Source organism: Sebastes fasciatus, chromosome 8 (genome assembly GCF_043250625.1).
Source record: "Sebastes fasciatus isolate fSebFas1 chromosome 8, fSebFas1.pri, whole genome shotgun sequence".
Taxonomy (NCBI): Eukaryota; Metazoa; Chordata; class Actinopteri; order Perciformes; family Sebastidae; genus Sebastes; species Sebastes fasciatus.
The window spans coordinates 24,474,627-24,492,386 of NC_133802.1; the positions used below are offsets into that span (position 1 = coordinate 24,474,627).

The 17,760-nt window shown below is 40.7% G+C and overlaps 2 protein-coding genes across 4 annotated transcripts in view; both read right to left on the bottom strand.

The window, feature by feature from the left end:
- The window catches only part of kcnc4 (potassium voltage-gated channel, Shaw-related subfamily, member 4), a 28,145-nt gene extending 14,541 nt beyond the window's left edge, over positions 1-13,604 (bottom strand). Inside the window, exons 1-2 of one of the 3 annotated variants that reach the window (XM_074644545.1) lie at positions 13,331-13,604; positions 8,534-9,176 (exon numbers count right to left, since the gene is read on the bottom strand). In XM_074644545.1, the coding sequence (XP_074500646.1) occupies positions 8,534-9,176; positions 13,331-13,464 (777 nt within the window). In that variant the 5' untranslated portion in view covers positions 13,465-13,604. Of the gene's footprint in view, positions 1-8,533; positions 9,177-9,395; positions 9,536-9,565; positions 9,703-13,330 lie in introns of those variants that run through there. The other 2 variants (XM_074644547.1, XM_074644546.1) reach the window with 2 other exon arrangements.
- Positions 13,605-14,870: 1,266 nt separating this feature from the next.
- On the bottom strand, positions 14,871-17,757 carry hspa1b (heat shock protein family A (Hsp70) member 1B). The gene is made up of 2 exons (XM_074644548.1): positions 17,619-17,757; positions 14,871-16,954 (listed from the first exon to the last, which is right to left on the bottom strand). Exon 2 carries the CDS (start codon positions 16,930-16,932, stop codon positions 15,013-15,015), a length of 1,920 nt encoding a protein of 639 aa, XP_074500649.1. The 5' UTR covers positions 16,933-16,954; positions 17,619-17,757; the 3' UTR covers positions 14,871-15,012.
- Positions 17,758-17,760: the final 3 nt, after the last annotated feature.

The window sequence follows — 17,760 nt, forward strand, 5'->3', positions numbered from 1 at the left end:
AGTAAATTATATTTTCTTTCAGTAATGTTTATTTATTGATATTATTTTGTCTGCAAAAACAAAAGTCTACAACTCTAGTGTATACTTTGTGATGCATTCACTGACCTCACAGCCAACCTATTTTCAGCAAACAGCTTAGAACTGAGCAGAATAAACAGCCAACATAATCACACTGCATTACACACCTCTTTCACTGAGTATTCAGTGTTAGAAGTCTCCTAACGAGGCGGCGCCGCTTTATGGAGGACCACAAGAGTCACGTAAATAGAAAAAGAGCATTTAATAAATTAATAATTAATTGTACAATAAAAACAGGTATTAACTAGAAGTGCACTCGGAGAGCGCAGACCTCCGCCAAGGCAGGTTTCATGTACGTCGCTGCCACAAGGCAGAGGCAGGACCAGAATTAAACAAGTCTTTACTAAGCCAAATAGCCAGCTAAGTACAGAATCAGAGAGTTTGCCTTGTGTGTTGCTCTTGTGTCATGTACAACAGGTCCCCAGATACGTGGTGGCAACGTGGTGGCAACGTGGTAACAACGCGGTAACAACGCGGTAACAACGTGGTAATAACGCGGCGGTAACGCGGCAATAACACCTGAATGCACCATCACTCTGAAGGTGGCTAAACGCTTTACCGTACAAAGTACTGTGTTGAGATAGCGTGACTGACAGCGGCTGTGCAGTACTGTGGCCGGCCGTAGCCATGATACTGTGATGGAGAGTTTTCAAAGACACAACAAAACGTCTTGCTATCTCTCTGTGCGTGATTCAGAGAGAGATCTGCATCCATTTCTCTCCAAACCGCTTTGATGATGTGTGAAAAATCAAATCCTGTTTCATTCACAGAGCAGCAGAGAAAAGGTGTCAGCGCTGTGAAAGCCGGGCTCAGAGGGAATAAGAGGTTATTCATTATTATTTATTAGCAGGGTGTCACACAGAGACCATGTGTGACATGTGAGAATAAGTTTCATATATTCAACAGTGAAAGCATGAAAGCAGCTTATTGAAAGGATTAACTTTTATTTATTAATTCGATGTTAATTGGTTCAGCCCTAACAGCAGAAATGAGGTTTTGATGAAGATGCGGTTAGAAGTTAGAAGCTTAGAAGTGAATACATTGATGTGATTCCCTGAAGACAAAAGGTGAGATGTGTATGTGAGAAGAATATTTTACAAATGTATAAATTTGAGTAAAATCTTGACTCATACAACATTAATTAAATCTTTATATCTATATCTAATCTATACATAATCAAACAAGGATGAATGTATGAATGTATGAATAATGTCTAATTTTACAATAAAAACCTGAGAAATCCCCAAATCACGCCAAGGTATCTAATACGCCTGAATGTAAATGTCAATCAATAAGAAATGTATGAGTAAAATCAGAAAATCTGCATTTTATCTTGCCAAATAGATTGGTTATTGGAAATGTAGACTCCAGATAACATGCATCAGACCTCAACAATCCCACATCAGTTAATCCCTTTGTCTCACAACAAAGACAAATGGATTTCTTTCTCTACGTGGGATAAAATACGTTGCTCTTTTCTGTGGGAAAGGCAGTTCTAATTGCTCACCACTGATAGCAAGTTGCAGCCCATTACCACAGCGGTGATTAATTACAGGCAGCAGTGCCGTGGAATTAATGAAATATTGCATATAGGGAAGATGAAACAAAGTTATCTGGTCTGAGCTTAATGTTAATGTCAAGTCTAATTGTCACATGTAACTAAATTACAATGCCTGGCAGGTACACTATCAGTGTCACGGAGCTCTCCAGGCGTTTAAACTGAAATAACATGTTTATTTCTTTAGTATTAGAACAATAATATGTTCTTTATTTTTTTGGCTCTCTGCTCAAATAATTTGGTTTAACCCTTTGAACTCTGCAATAGAAATGATCCGCCAGTGCAATACATTGGTATTTTGCTTAATGTGATGTCATTTATTGGAGTATCTTCAAATGCTTCATATCCCTAAAACCTGTACAACCTAAGCTAAAACGTTATGTCAGTCAATAAACTATAATAACTGATAAAAGTATTGAGATTGTGTCATATGTTAGCATTTTAACACACAGTGCAGTTGGGGTTGGTGGGAAGGTCATTAGTTTTGCAGATATTTGATCATAAAAAACTATTGGAGGAAAAGTCAGGGGATCAGATAAGTTATTCACCCTGAGGGGAATGTGAATATCTGGCAATTCATCAAACACTTCACTCAAAAACACAAATATCAACCTCATGATGGCACTAGAGGGAAAGACAGGGGATCACCATGAAACTTCATGGCGCCTAGTGCGCCAAAGAGGATTACAATTTGTACAAAAGTTCATCTGCTGTGAATGTAAACAAATTAAAGATGAGAGTCAGCACTCTAATCTTACAACAAGTACTGCTCTAGTGCCTTCTTCTGTATAAGCAGCTATGATCCTCTCACATCTTTGATTCGTGAGTGGGGCCATCGTCAGATTAGAGGCTTCCTGTGTCGACTCTCACAGAGCTGCACCTCCAGTCTTGGTTGATAGTGAGGAGGATGTGGCTGAGATGATGGACAGATTAACTTCCCTCCGGCTTTCAAGAATCACATTACCTGAGCTGAGCTCAGAAGCTACTTGAAATAAAAAGGCCATAAAGGTAATGTGAGTCCCTCAAAATGCACTCCTCTCAGAACGCACACAGAGCAAACATGCATACATGAATCGTCTGGAGAGGAAATGGACAAAGAACATTACGGCCGGGTCAATAGGGATCCACACTAACTCGTTCTTATACTTCTAGATTCATATCTACACTGCAAATCCTGATTTATTCATTTACAAATATTCAGTGGTGAGAGACGGACGTGATGGCAGGCAGAGCACGGTCATCTTCAGATGGCAGCTGTGACTCAGAGATGTCGGCTGTTCTACAGTGACAGCCTGCAAATGCCACCTGGACGAGAAGCTAAAATAAACATTATTTGTATTGTGACTGGCGTGCAATAAGAACTCCTGCAACACTGAGGGAGCCTCTGAATAGACCATTCAACTCCACAAACAGGCAAACAGACATTAGAGTGAGCATCAGCTCTATCTTTGTGGACTAAATGTATTTTTCTTTTCTGATGAAAGCTCCTGGCATTTTGCCTGACAACTCCTGCTATAGTGACACTCGATATTTGCTTTCAAGTTTACTTCATTAAGCACTCTGCTGCTTTTGTTGCTGAGCCATTAGGCATAGCATACTTTCAAAATGCTTAGAAATGGCTGATATCCCCTGTGGAATACATGAGAGCTAAATGATTTTAATTTACAACACAGAAACCAAACAGAAGTGTATCTTGTTCAATGTGATAAAATGAGAAACTGAGATAGATTTGAATGTGCTGCAATCATGAATACATGTCAGGCACTTAAGTTGTGACATGATGACCGTCTTTAAATAAAATATTATTTACAAATGAGCAAAAGCCACTAAAAAGAGGGCAGTGGTGTTTCTCTCATCATTGTATAATTAAGATTCTTAATGTTGTGGTATTATACTACTATACAGCATGATTTATTGTACATGGATGTACACTCCCGCAGCCTTTCAAACACTCAACTGTTGAGAAGCTTTGAGTGCCACCCTTGAACAGGATGTGTGGGAACACTTCAGCAGCACTGTATTTTTGTCATGAAACAGCATTTTCTCTATTTTCAGCATTCTGGTACAATTTCATAACATATATTTAAGTGAGAACTGAGAAACTGCTATTCACATGATGACTGAAAGCAACATGTATTTGAGAGAGTGCAGGGCTTGTGATGTAAAATTAGATGATGAACTTTAACTGTGACCTGAATAAATAAATGTGTTATGGCTTATAACTATTAACAACAAAACAAATGTGCGGACTGGAGTGACAGGTAAGAAGCTGAATTAGCTACATTAATACACTACATTAACTTTAATGTTCTCTTTGGGGTCCCGGAGGTTCAAGGACGCTTTTAACAGCTAAAAAAAAACATAGGGCGCCTGGGTTAGCTCAGTTGGTAGAGCGGGCGTCCATGTATTAAGGCTTGGTCCTGACCGCGGCGGCCCGGGTTCGAATCCGGCCTGTGGCCCTTTCCGCATCCACTCTCTCTCCCCCCCCTTTCACGACTCTATCCACTGTCCTGTCATAAAAATGGAAAATGCCCCCAAAAAATTAACTTAAAAAAAACAAAACATAATTGTTCCCATGTTTTTGTGTCTAACTGACTCATAGGGACAACAATTTCTGAAATTCGTCGAATATTGAGGGAGAGCGCTGCGGGCAGCTGCTCACAGGCTGCAATATGGATGTAAATGAAGTCTTTGAATCCGATGGCCACTTGTATTTATTTGAACCAGATTATACGGATATTCAGATTTCACAGCGAGACTTCTCCTTGGACACAATAACAAACAGACCGGATCAAGAGAAAGGTAAGAAAAAGGTTGCATTTCTCTGTAGGGTCATTTTCATAATGTTGTCAGACACTTATAATAACAATCTGAGCCTGTCAGTGGCAAAAACAAGCAGTTTTAGTGAACGTTACGTTGCATTGACGCTGCTCACTTGCAGTTGCAGGTTACAGCGTTCTCCCTCAATACTGGACCAATTTAAAAAATTGTTGTCCCTATTAGTCACTTGCACCCAAAAAGATGAAAATAGGGTTCACGTATAACGTGATTACATGTTTCAGATGGCCTTTTCAGAGACATGGTCAAATCTAATGGATTTCATAGGCCCCCCCCCCAAACCCCAGATACTGTACATCTATTTGGATTTCTGTTGTTATTGTTGTCGAGGTTTGTAGGGGGTCTAATAAGGAGTTTGACCTCTCTGGGATTTAACTGACCCCAAACATAAGTGACATCATGGGATAAAATACTGTACATTTCGGTCTGTGAATCAGCTTCTGTGAAGACTAGAAGAAAAAAATATATTTTAAGGAAAGAAAATTGTATGATTTCGCAATTATTATCATTATTATTATTATTACACATACAGCAGTGGGATCTATGGGACCCCAACAATGAGGACGTAAAGCAAACATTTACAACAATCCACCCATATGTGATTGTTGAACATCTCATTCCAAAATATTCCAAGCATTCATAAGCTGCTTTGCCAGTCTCCACTATTCTGGGAAGGATTTCCACAGGATTTCAGAACTAGTCTGCTGGGATTTGCTCCCATTCAGCAACAAGAGCATTACTGAGGTCCAACACTGATGCTGAGTAATACGGTCTGGCTCACAGTTGGCGTTCCAGTTCATCCCAAAGGCGTTGGATGGGATTCATGTCAGTGCTTTGAGCAGATCAGTGAAGTTCTTCCACACCAAACTGGCAACAGTATGTAGACAAGGGTGTAGTGTAGTGATCTAGTGTTGTGACTACCCCTCCGCTCAATCCTCCCTTTCCAAGACTGCAGTAATGTGAGCCGCCCAGTGCAAATCCGTGGTAACGTCGTTTGCCTCATTCAGAGGCTATCCTTACCATAATAATATTAATAATAATAATAATAATAATAATAATACTTTAGGAGCAATGGAAGTCAGACAGCAGCTGGCGGTACCACGGTTTTGCACCCTGTGGCTCACGTTACCGCAGTTTCACAAGCGTGTGGCCTACGGTGGCCTGCAGGTAATGTAAAAACATGAAAGGCTCTCTCTAGAACCAGTGTTTGGTTTGTCCGTTCTGGGCTACTGTAGAAACATGACAGGAGCAACATGGCGGACTCCGTGAAGAGGACCCGCTCCCTATATAGATATGAGGACTCATTCTAAACTCACGAAAACACGATTCTTAGTTTCAGGTGATTATACACTAATGAAAACATAGTTATGAATATTATATTCCATTACTGCTGATAGATCTCCTGAAATGTTACACACTGTTACTTTAATATCTTAGAAATGATGTTATGAAAATAGTTATTATATTACTTACTAGGTGGAAAACCACTTGTCATAGTGGACGCACAGGTTGGTCATTATAGTATAATTTTGCATTTAATTCCCTTTGTTTTTGTTTCATCACTTTCCCCTCATCATTAATGCTCTGTGTCACATTCACAAACAGAAAGCACCACTGACTATTTGCTTTTTAACCAAGTCAAACAATTTAGCACAAATGCAGCAGTATGTTTGGCATTTGTAAGATTTTCTGTTGAACTGTTGTTTAAAATGTGAGCAAGTCAAAGTGATACAGAGGATGTTGACTGTGATTCTGTTTTTAGGGTGTTCAGTTTCAGTCCCTGGTTGATGTGTGGGCGAATCTAAGCCTGTTCCTGGAAGCAGTCAATGAAACAGATGTGAAGATATGAACTGTGGCCAGAAAGCAGAGTCAGAAAAGTTTGGTTCAGTTCACCAATCAAGTCGGTGTTGCTACACATGTTGCGTTATTAAGTTGGTTGATTTTACAACTCAACAACAAAACAGTGACATTTCAGGCCACTGAGGAATAAAGGGTAACCAGTAGCCTACTGTACACTTAACTGGCAGACTATACAGACTGATGCTATTATTTTATAGACTGTGTTTTAATTGTTTTATTGTGTCCTGTGTTGATTGTACAGGAGGACTCAGTAAGCAGTATTGATACAATATCGTTGATGCAATATACACCTCAAGTGCAACTACCTTTGTTTACATTTATTTATTTATTTATTTATTACATCTACCCTACCTGTTTAACAAGTGCAATTACTTCTGTTTACATTACATCTATTTTTATATTTTATACTTCTAGTGTAACACTTCTGTTTATATTTATTTATTACATCTACTTTACCTGTTCTATTTGCTTTATAACTGTGTGTGTGTTTTACCTGTTATATGTTTTATCTGCCTCGTTTAGTCTTGTCAAGTATTTGTGTTAAAGCACTGACCAGAAGTGGCAACTGTGAATCTCGTTGTATTTAATACAATGACAATAAAGCTTTTTATTCTATTCTATTCTAAATTGAAATTGAATTGACCTGCTGACCCTTCAGACAACAGGCTGGAAGTTAGACTAAAACATCTGGTGTAATTGAACAGTAAAGATTTTTAACATGAAAAGTGTAAATACAAACGCAGATAGTGATTGTACTTGTATATCTGTAACTGTTGCAGTGATTGGCTGAACTTCCTATAGGGACACCTGTTGATTATGGCAACATGTGCGCCTTTTTTCCCGCTAAATGGAAAACCACTTGCCGGTTTTATGGTCTTATCAGATGGTGCTCAGTAGTCCAATTTGTGTCAGTTTAGGGGTCCTTGACGTGAAAACATTTGAGAGCCACTCAAGGAATGAAATTAGCACCTGCCACCTGCCAAATACAGAGTAAATGTTGGCTGTTGCAGGTAAAAATGTCAGGTCACCTGCCACCATGGCAGACAGGGTTTCCTCATATTAAGAAATATTTTTTTAAAAGCAATTCCTAAATTACAAAATAGTCAGGGATTAAGGTTACATGATCCATATTTCTACTGTCTGTTACCACTGACTCAGTGTTTACTAGGAGTGGAAGAAAATATCTAAAATATTGAGTATTGCAATACATTGCAAATCGATTTCTAATTAATAGTTTATATGCAAAGATTAACTCAGTCAATACTTCATTTTATTTGCAAAGATATGCGTCCTCTGTGATAAATGCAAATGCAGATCTTACTATTCTGATTGCATAAAACAGTTTAGAAAATGTACTCAGATGATGCATATGGCGGTGTGTTCTTTATACTATGACAGATTTCCTAAAATTAGGATTAGGATACTGAGTGAATTACCCTGGAAAAATAAAGCAAATTGAATTGACCTGCTGACCCTTCAGACAACAGGCTGGAAGTTAGACTAAAACATCTGGTGTGACTGAACAGGAAAGATTTTCAACGTGAAAAGTGTAAATACAAACGCAGATAGTGACTGTACTTGTATATCTGTAACTGTTGCAGTGATTGGATGAACTTCGTATAGAGACACCTGTTGATTATAGCAACATATGCGCCTTTTTCCCGCTAAATGGACACTGACATGTGCACATTCAAGAGGAGAAAAACATCTGGAGGACTAACCAGTAAACAGTAGCCTACTGTACACTTGACTGGCAGACTATACAGACTGCTACTATTATTTTATAGACTGTGTTTTAATTGTTTTATTGTGTCCTGTGTTGACTGTACAGGGGGACTCAGTAAGCAGTATTGATACTGAGTGAATTATCCTGTAAAAATAAAGCAAATTGAAATTGAATTGACCTGCTGACCCTTCAGACAACAGGCTGGAAGTTAGACTAAAACATCTGGTGTAATTGAACAGTAAAGATTTCAAGGTGAAAAGTGTAAATACAAACTGCAGATAGTAACTGTACTTGTATATCTGTAACTGTTGCAGTGATTGGCTGAACTTCATATAGGGACACCTGTTGATTATGGCAACATGTGCGCCTTTTTCCAACTATGTGCGCATCCAAGAGGAGAAAAACACATCTGGAGGACTCACCCTGACATGTGCACATTCAAGAGGAGAGAAAAACACATCTGGAGGACTCACCCTGGCTGCTCTGGAGGAGTACGGGTCCTCAAACAAGGCCCAGACTTTGGGCTGCCAAATTTGGCAGCAGCTCCTGGAGGACCTGTCTGGACCGTCCTCGATGCCGAACCGCCTCGGCATCTCTCTCTCGTCGTCGGTGTCCGGGTCCGGAGGTTCAAACGTCTCCAGAGCCTCCTCGGCGTCCCGGTGCTGCCGGTAGGTCATCCAGCAGCACGGCTCCACGTCCGTCTCATCGATCCCCCAGTAGGCCAGCTCCTCCTCGAACAGAGGCCCGCACACGTCGGCCGGGCAGTGCAGCTTACCGGTCCGGTAGTAGTTCAGCACGTAGGCGAAGATGCCCGGGTGTCTGTCGAAGAAGAACTCTGCAGAGTCCGGTTCCGAGCTGCTGACCTGCTGCTCCGGGTCTGGGTCTGCCAGCCATGCCAGGCGGGTCCCCGGCAGCGTCCTCAGGGTGCTTTTATAGGTTTCATGTCTGGTGCCTCCCACGTTGATGATGATCTTCTCCGAGTCTTCTCCTCGGTACGTCTCCTCCTTCAGACATGTTTTAGACGGAGGTTTGTTGCCTGCCTTGCGCCCCCGGTAAGTCGAAACACACACCGAGCTGATCATTGAGAAATCCTCCTCTACTCCTCCGTTAAACAAGCTGTGCAAAAATCAGAAAATTAACCTCATTTCACACCCCAGTCCTTATACTGACCTGTGCGTCTCATTTATAAAAAAACAAAAACAATAAGCGCCTATAATAATAATCCAGACAGCCCTATAATAAAGATCCAGACAGCAGCCAAAGAGACGCACAATAAAAACCACCTGTTACTAAACTCCGTCTGGTGTCGCAACAAAAACACAAACCCAGACTCACCGGGTGTGTTTTTTTAAATGTTTTCCCGTCGAATAGACAATGAGACTTCAATGAATGTTTCCAGATGTTGCACTTTTGAAAACAAAACAAAAAATGGGCTAATTACGCACAGTATAGGCTCCAGTACGTGAAGCACTTTTAGCCGCCTGAAGTAATGTGTCACTCCTCACCCTCTTTTGAGACTTATCCAAATTCCTCAACGCCAAAAATACACTATTCCTGACAACTTTTCTTTTTTTCTCCACAAAGCCTGACGATGATCCAGTCGCGCATTTTAATCACGCACACACAGAGATGTTATTATTCCACCAGCTCTTCTTCTTCCTGCTCAGCTATAGCGTGCTGCCAGATGTGGAGGTTGTTTTGCAGCTGGAGGATCTGTTGCTTTCTTCACAAGTAGCCTCTCCTCCCTTAGTGACACAGCCCGGGTTGGATGGTTGGATGGTTGGTGCGCTCAACAACATCCTCCGACAGGTTAACTCTTTGCCTGCTGGCGCATTATTGAACCCCTCCCTCCATCAATGCAATCAGACCGAGAGGATGGGCTGATGGAGAGAGAGAGAGAGATGATCAACCATCAATTAACTTTATTGTAAGCTGTTGTAATATTTTACATATTCATGTCTCCACTGTGGTACTAACACTTGTAAAAAAAAAAAAAAAAAAAAGCTTAAACCAACAGGTGTTTATACAGTATGTCCACTCCAGCATGTGAAAATGTAAGTGGGCATGGCATACTGTAGACAAGTGGCTCTTAAAGTGGGGTCCAGGGACCCTCAAGGGTCTTTGAGAGGGTTACAGGGGGTCCCCAGCAAAAATGGGAATAATTCATTTTCACTATAATTCCATCCACAAGTAACACAATGACAGCATGACTGACTGTCAGTTGATGGAGAGAGACAGAGAGAGGATCAACCATCAATTCACTTTATTGTAAGTTGTAATATTTTACATATTCATGTCTGCACTGTGGTACTAACTTGTAAAATTCTTCTAAAATTGTAAAAGACCAATAGAAAAAGTGCAAACAACAATGAGCTCAATATGTGTATTGCTGTGTATTACAGTGTACCTTTTGCTATTGCATGGGATTGTTGCAGCCAACTTACTTTAATTACTTAGTCCTTGTTGCGCCTGGTGGCACATAGGGCAAGGACTAAGGATCTCTACTCATCTCTGTTGTTTGCTTTCTTCTCAATGCTGTTCCAGATGTATCCTCTCGTCTTCATTTCTCCTTCGATGGTTCTCCTCCAGGTTGTTTTGGGCCTCCCTCGCTTTTGTGTTTTCCCTCTGGTGTCCAACACATGGCCACTTTTGTCATGTCATCAGATGGTTTCCTTAATACATGTCCAAGCCATCTCCATCTTCTTATAAATATTGTTGCAGCCAACAGGTGTTTATACAGTATGTCCACTCCAGCATGTGAAAATGTAAGGGGGCATACTGTAGACCAGTGGCTCTTAAAGTGGGGTCCAAGGACCCTCAGGGGTCCTTGGGGGGGGTTACACGGGATCACCAGTAGAAATGGGAATAATTCATTTTCACTATAATTCCATCCACAAGTAACACAATGACAGCATGACTGACTATTTTGGCCATGGGTTTAATACACACTGTAATAAAACATCTAAAAATCAGAATCTGGGAGTCTGGAACAAAATCTTATCAGATGGCGGTCAGTGGTCTAATTTTGAGTCAGTTTAGGGGTCCTTGACGTGAAAACATTTGAGAACCACTCAGGGAATGAAATTAGCACCTACCACCTACCAAATACAGGGCAAATGTTGGCTGTGGCAGGTAAACATTTCAGGTCACCTGCCACCATGGCAGATAGGTTTTTCTTATATTAAGAAATATCTTTTTAAAAGCAATTCCTAAATTACAAAATAGTCAGGGATTAAGGTTACATGATGATCCATATTTCTACTGTCTGTTATCACTGACTCAGTGTTTACTAGGGGTGGACGAAAATATCTAAAATATTGTGTATTGCAATACATTGCAAATCGATTTCTAATTAATAGTTTATATGCAAAGATTAACTCAGTCAATACTTCATTTTATTTGCAAAGATATGCGTCCTCTGTGATAAATGCAAATGCAGATCCTACTATTCTGATTGCATAAAACAGTTAAAAAAATAATAATTGCTCAGATGATGCTTATGGCGGTGTGTTCTTTATATTATGACAGTTCTCCTAAAATTAAATTAAAAAAAAAAATCACAATATATTGCCTTGCTTACAGTATCGCAATATATTGAATCATAACGCCTGTATCGTGATACGTATCTAGAGTCTTGCCAATACACAGCCCTAGTGTTTAAAAACCTAAAGCGTTAGATTTCAGAAGTGGCAGACAAAAAAATTGTGTAGCCAGTAGAAATGTTCAGTGACCTGCTACAGTGGCACGTGAGGAAAAAACTTAATTTTAGACCCTGGAACCACTGCTGTAGACTACTTACACAAACTGACTGAAGGACTATACGTCTTCCACTTATATATAGAAGAAGTGCATAGGCCTATATTACTGTTCTGATGTTTCACTGAATGACACTAAGCTACACAGACTCTTAAATTAAGCCATTTAATCACACTTTATATTATTGTTAGCCTCGACTCTCAGCAGCAGGTCAACTAAAAGATCCAGATGTGATTTTATTCCCTTTTCAAGGAGTGGCCCAATATTATGATTGTTATTCTTCTTATTGAGAGTGTGATCTAACAGGTAGCTTTGAGGCCTCCAGTGTGTTTAGAGAACTCATGACACAAACCAACACTGCCACCTGGTGGATCCTTCAGTGAACAACAGGAGCCTGTTGAATCAACCATTCAGGAGGAAAGTCACATATTTTAGTAATAACAGTGGTGGATGGAGTGTTTACTTGATTTACTTAAGTTTAGTTCAGGGGTCAGTAACTTGCGGCTCTTTAGCCCCTCTCCAGAGGCTCTCTGTGGATTTATAAAAATGGAAATGAAAAACTTTTTTTTATTTACATTTTCATTTATATTTATCATTGTTGTAGGTCTATGGTACGACGGAGTATTAGGGCCACATTGAGGAAAAATAAATAAATCTGAGATTCGAGAATAAAGTCATAATATTATGAGAATAAAGTCATTATATTATAAAGTAGTAATTTTTCGTGCTATTTTCTTTTTTTCTCGTAAAGTTATGACTTTTTTCTCTTAAAGTTATGATTTTTTCCTCGTAATATTATGACTTTATTCTGTAAATCTCAGATGTTTTTTCCCTCAATGTGGCCCTAATACTCCGTAGTACATTTGCTCTTTGGCCCTCACTGCATTAGACTTATATACTATATATTTAGACTATAAACTGTGTTACCTTCATCACAATGATCAAATGTTTTGCGGCTCCAGACAGACGTCTTCTCAGGACTGCGTGAGTCCTTACAAACTGCTCTTGATTGACATGTCCTTCACCCCTCTGGTGGGTTTGTGGGACCTGGAGGGACGGGACTATTTACAATGTTATCACTAGTCAGAGTTTGGTGGCATCACACAATTCCCACTTTAGCTCCCCCCAATTTACACCTGAGGTCTAATCAACCAGATTATTGAAAACACCTGGGTGGGTGTGCAGAGTCTTTCATTAGCAAAGTAACTACAGCTGTCAAATACATGTAGGCTATGGTGTAGGTTCAATATTTTCCCCTGAAATGTAGTGGAGTATAAGTACCTCAAAATGGTACTGAAGCTGTAGTTAAAGTACCTTGTTAGGCTACATTTTAACAAGGCCTAATTGAATTCTAATGAAGACAAAATATTGTATAATTTTAAAAATAGCTTGCTACTTTTAACTGTATTTCAAATCTTATGTAATACAGACAATAAATCATATTCAAAAGCAAGAAAGGGGAAGATTACAGTCAAAGGAATGGGTAGAAATAGAAGTAAGGAGAAGTAGCCTACCAATAGACCCTTTTCACAGCAGACATTATAACTTGCCAAAGCAGGAAAAGCACAGGTGGAATTGATAACATTAATGAAGGCTGCTTTCCATTTAGGTGAGCCAGTTCCAGGGCTCCAGTACTGCACACGGACATGGCTTGCTAGGACACATATTAATGGAATGGAGCCATCATTAGTGTGATTATTTACACCTGTGCTTTTCCTGCTTTGACAAGCCAAAAATGTCTGCTGTGAAAAGGGTCTATCAAGCATCTTTATCAAAAACATTCCTTTAATCAAAACCAGTTGTACATTCCTGGAGGCTGGAGCCACATATCTGAAAGCAAACTTTCCAAGCTGAAGATACAGGTATCATATGAAACTAGAAAAGCTAAGGAATCCATTGGTACCATCATGTCATACTAGCTTGTCACAAAGGATTCTAAATAACGCTCCAAAGTTAGGCTAAATTTTGGCGAGGAAAAACTGGCATGGCCATTTTCAAAGGGGTCCCTTGACCTCTGACCTCAAGATATGTGAATGAAAATGGGTTTTATGTGTACCCACGAGTCTCCCCTTTACAGCCATGCCCACTTTATGATAATCACATGCAGTTTGGGGCAAGTCATAGTCAAGTCAGCACACTGACAGCTGTTGTTGCCTGTTGGGCTTGAGTTTGCCATGTTATGATTTGAGCATTTTTTTTATGATAAATGCAGTACCGGAGGGTTAATGGACAATATTTGTCATTGTTTTGTGTTGTTAATTGATTTCCAGTAATAAATATATACATACATTTGCATAAAGCAAGCATATCTATCCACTCCCATGTTGATAAGAGTATTAAATACTTGACAAATCTCCCTTTAAGGTACATTTTGAACAGGTAAAAATGTGCGATTAATTCTTGATTAATCTCGATTAAGTATGGACAATCATGCGATTAATCGCAATTAAATATTTGAATCGATTGACAGACCTAATTTTAATTTACTTATCTACACTGTGTGGAAATTGTTGACATGATCAGGTCCACGTAAAATTACAGCCATTATAACAATGAAAACCAGTTAAGTAAATCAAAATACAGTGGTTGCAACACATATTGGTAAGTTGGAACTACAAAGTATAGTTTAGTTGGTCTTACTAAAGACAGTTGAGTAATGTATAGGTCCAACTGTTAAGTTACATTTACAATTGCATCAGCGTCATGAAATCTCTCTGTTGGCATTAATCAACACAGTTAAGTAAGGCAAAAGAAACTGCATTTTGTTGAATTTATGTTGGTCAGTTTAGTCAGCTGGACACTGACCTAATAATTAAATCCAAGTTGATCGGATAATGTTGGAATAGCCTAAAGCAGTTGTGTTGGTTGCACATAAATCAGTTATTGCCATCTTAATAATAATATTAAATTATATCTAACACAACTCAGTTTGCTGGAAATGTTGAGATAACTGGATTAAGTAAATCAGCAAATTAGTTTTTTGAGTGTTACGGTAGGTCAACATGCAAAAGTTCATCTGTAAATTGTGCGTTACAAGAACAAATCAAAGAAAGCTTTCATTAGTTTTTTTAAAGTATTTTTTATTATGACAAGTCAAGAAAATAAATGGTGACATTATATAATTTTTGGTACCAAACAACAGTGATAAGGCTTACAGTAAGTATTTCTGAAAACACAATGCTGACGTCCGGTGGTTTTAGTCAACTTCCTCAATAGTGGGGCCCTTGGAGCTTCCTCCTGTCTTGCTGCCACCGCTTCCTGACGGCGCTGCTCCTTGGTACAACTTGGTCACAACCGGCTTGCACACCTTCTCTAGTTCGTTCTGTTGATGCTCGTACTCGTCTTTCTCTGCCATTTGGTTGTTCTCCAGCCAGGAGATCGTCTGGTTGCACTTGTCAATGACCACCTTTTTATCTTCCTCGCTAATCTTTCCTTTCAGGTTCTCGTCCTCGACGCTGCTCTTCATCTGGTAGGCGTATGACTCCAGCGAGTTCTTCGCTGCGATCTTCTCCCTCTGCACGTCGTCCTCGGCCTTGTACTTCTCAGAGTCCTGTACCATCCGCTCGATATCCTCTTTGCTGAGGCGGCCCTTGTCATTGGTGATGGTGATTTTGTTTTCTTTGCCGGTGCATTTGTCGACGGCGGACACGTTCAGAATGCCGTTGGCGTCGATGTCGAAGGTGACCTCCACCTGTGGTACGCCTCGGGGAGCAGGAGGGATACCTGCAAGCTCAAACTTGCCCAAGAGGTTGTTGTCCTTGGTCATGGCTCTCTCTCCCTCGTACACCTGAATCAGCACACCTGGCTGATTGTCCGAATACGTGGAGAAGATCTGGGTCTGCTTGGAGGGGATGGTGGTGTTTCGTTTGATTAGAGGCGTCATAACTCCGCCTACGGTCTCGATGCCCAGTGACAGGGGAGCCACGTCCAGCAGCAGCAGATCCTGGACGTTCTCTGAAGTGTCGCCCATGAGGATGGCAGCCTGGACCGCTGCACCGTACGCCACAGCTTCATCTGGGTTGATGCTCTTGTTCAGTTCTCTGCCGTTAAAAAGGTCCTGCAAGAGCTTCTGGATTTTGGGGATTCTTGTGGAGCCGCCGACCAGGACAATCTCATGGATCTTGGACTTGTCCAGCTTGGCGTCCTGCAAGGACTTCTCGACTGGCTCCAGTGTTCCCCTGAAGAGCTCTGCATTGAGCTCCTCAAAGCGTGCCCTCGTGATGGAGGTGTAGAAGTCGATGCCCTCGAACAGAGAGTCGATCTCGAGGCTGGCCTGGGTGCTGGAGGACAGGGTCCTCTTCGCTCTCTCGCAAGCCGTACGCAGTCTCCTCACCGCTCTCTTATTCTGGCTGATGTCCTTCTTGTGTTTTCTTTTAAATTCCTCTACAAAGTGGTTGACCATCCGGTTGTCAAAGTCCTCCCCGCCAAGGTGCGTGTCTCCCGCGGTGGCTTTCACCTCAAAGATGCCGTCGTCGATGGTCAGGATGGACACGTCAAATGTGCCTCCGCCGAGATCAAAGATGAGCACGTTGCGCTCTCCTCTTTTACCTTTATCCAGGCCGTAGGCGATGGCTGCTGCCGTGGGCTCGTTGATGATCCTGAGGACATTCAGTCCAGAGATCACCCCGGCGTCCTTGGTGGCTTGCCTCTGAGAGTCGTTGAAATAAGCTGGAACTGTGATGACTGCGTTTGACACCCTCTGTCCCAGGTAGGCCTCAGCAATCTCCTTCATTTTCACCAGGACCATGGAGGAGATTTCTTCCGGGAAGAAGTCCTTGGTTTCCCCTTTGTGCTCCACCTGGACTTTGGGCTTCCCATTATCGCTGATCACTTTGAAAGGCCAGAGCTTCATGTCAGACTGGACGACGGCGTCGCTGAACTTTCTCCCGATGAGCCGCTTGGCGTCGAAGACGGTGTTGGCGGGGTTCATGGCCACCTGGTTCTTGGCAGCATCTCCGATGAGCCTCTCTGTGTCTGTAAAGGCCACATAGCTGGGCGTGGTCCTGTTGCCCTGGTCGTTGGCGATGATCTCCACTTTGCCATGCTGGAAAACCCCGACACAAGAATAGGTGGTGCCCAGATCAATGCCAATAGATATTCCCTTAGCTGAGGACATGTTGCTGGTTGCTTTAGAGTTCCTAGAAAAGGGCGGGGGAAAAAAATCAAGTTTTAATTTTTTAAAGCTACACATGAAAGCACTGATCACTGATTAGTATCACTGATAAAATGTTTGTAGTGCTACGATTTTTTTGTGCTGAATAAAGTATCGCTTTTCAAAAATATTTTGATTGTGAATTAATCATTTAAAAAATGTTGGTGGGTCAAAAATGAATGATTTCTTTATGTTTAAGATATCTGACGTTTGGTTCCCACTTCTAACAAGGTGTCTAGGGACTGAATGCTATCAATAGCACCTTTAAGGAAACACTGACTGAACATTTAGTTTAATCTAATGTAATTGTTCTACTGCGAAAATATAAATATAACAGATATGAACTCTTTTGTTTTATGTATTCCCTAAATTAGAATTTCTTTCTATATTGAAAATGTCCCAAACCACACACTTGAAGTCCTTTTATCACCTTTTCTATACTCAAATTCAACTGTTTCTTTAAAGTATTGTGAAATTAACTTCATACCACAATAAAAGACATAATACAAAGCAGAATTGATGCATTATTACTGATGAGTTTAGGGAACTAGTGGATTAAAATAATGCCCGAGGATGAACTCTCTACACCATCTCAGATATTCTCCATTCAAATACATTGAACAACAATGGGAAAATAAATTGCTACTTACTTTCAGCGATGAGCTTAAAGAAGTTGAAGGATCTCAGCAGAATCTCCTTGAGTAGCTTCCTTTGCCTCTGTGTGGTTCTTCTTAAACTAATGTCTGGACTCACTTGGGCCTGTTGCTTTTATAGTTGTAATCAGGTTTCCAG

Coding starts and splice junctions, on each gene's coding strand:
- hspa1b (XM_074644548.1), bottom strand. CDS start 16,932: ATGTCCTCAGCTAAGGGAATATCTATTGGCATTGATCTGGGCACCACC.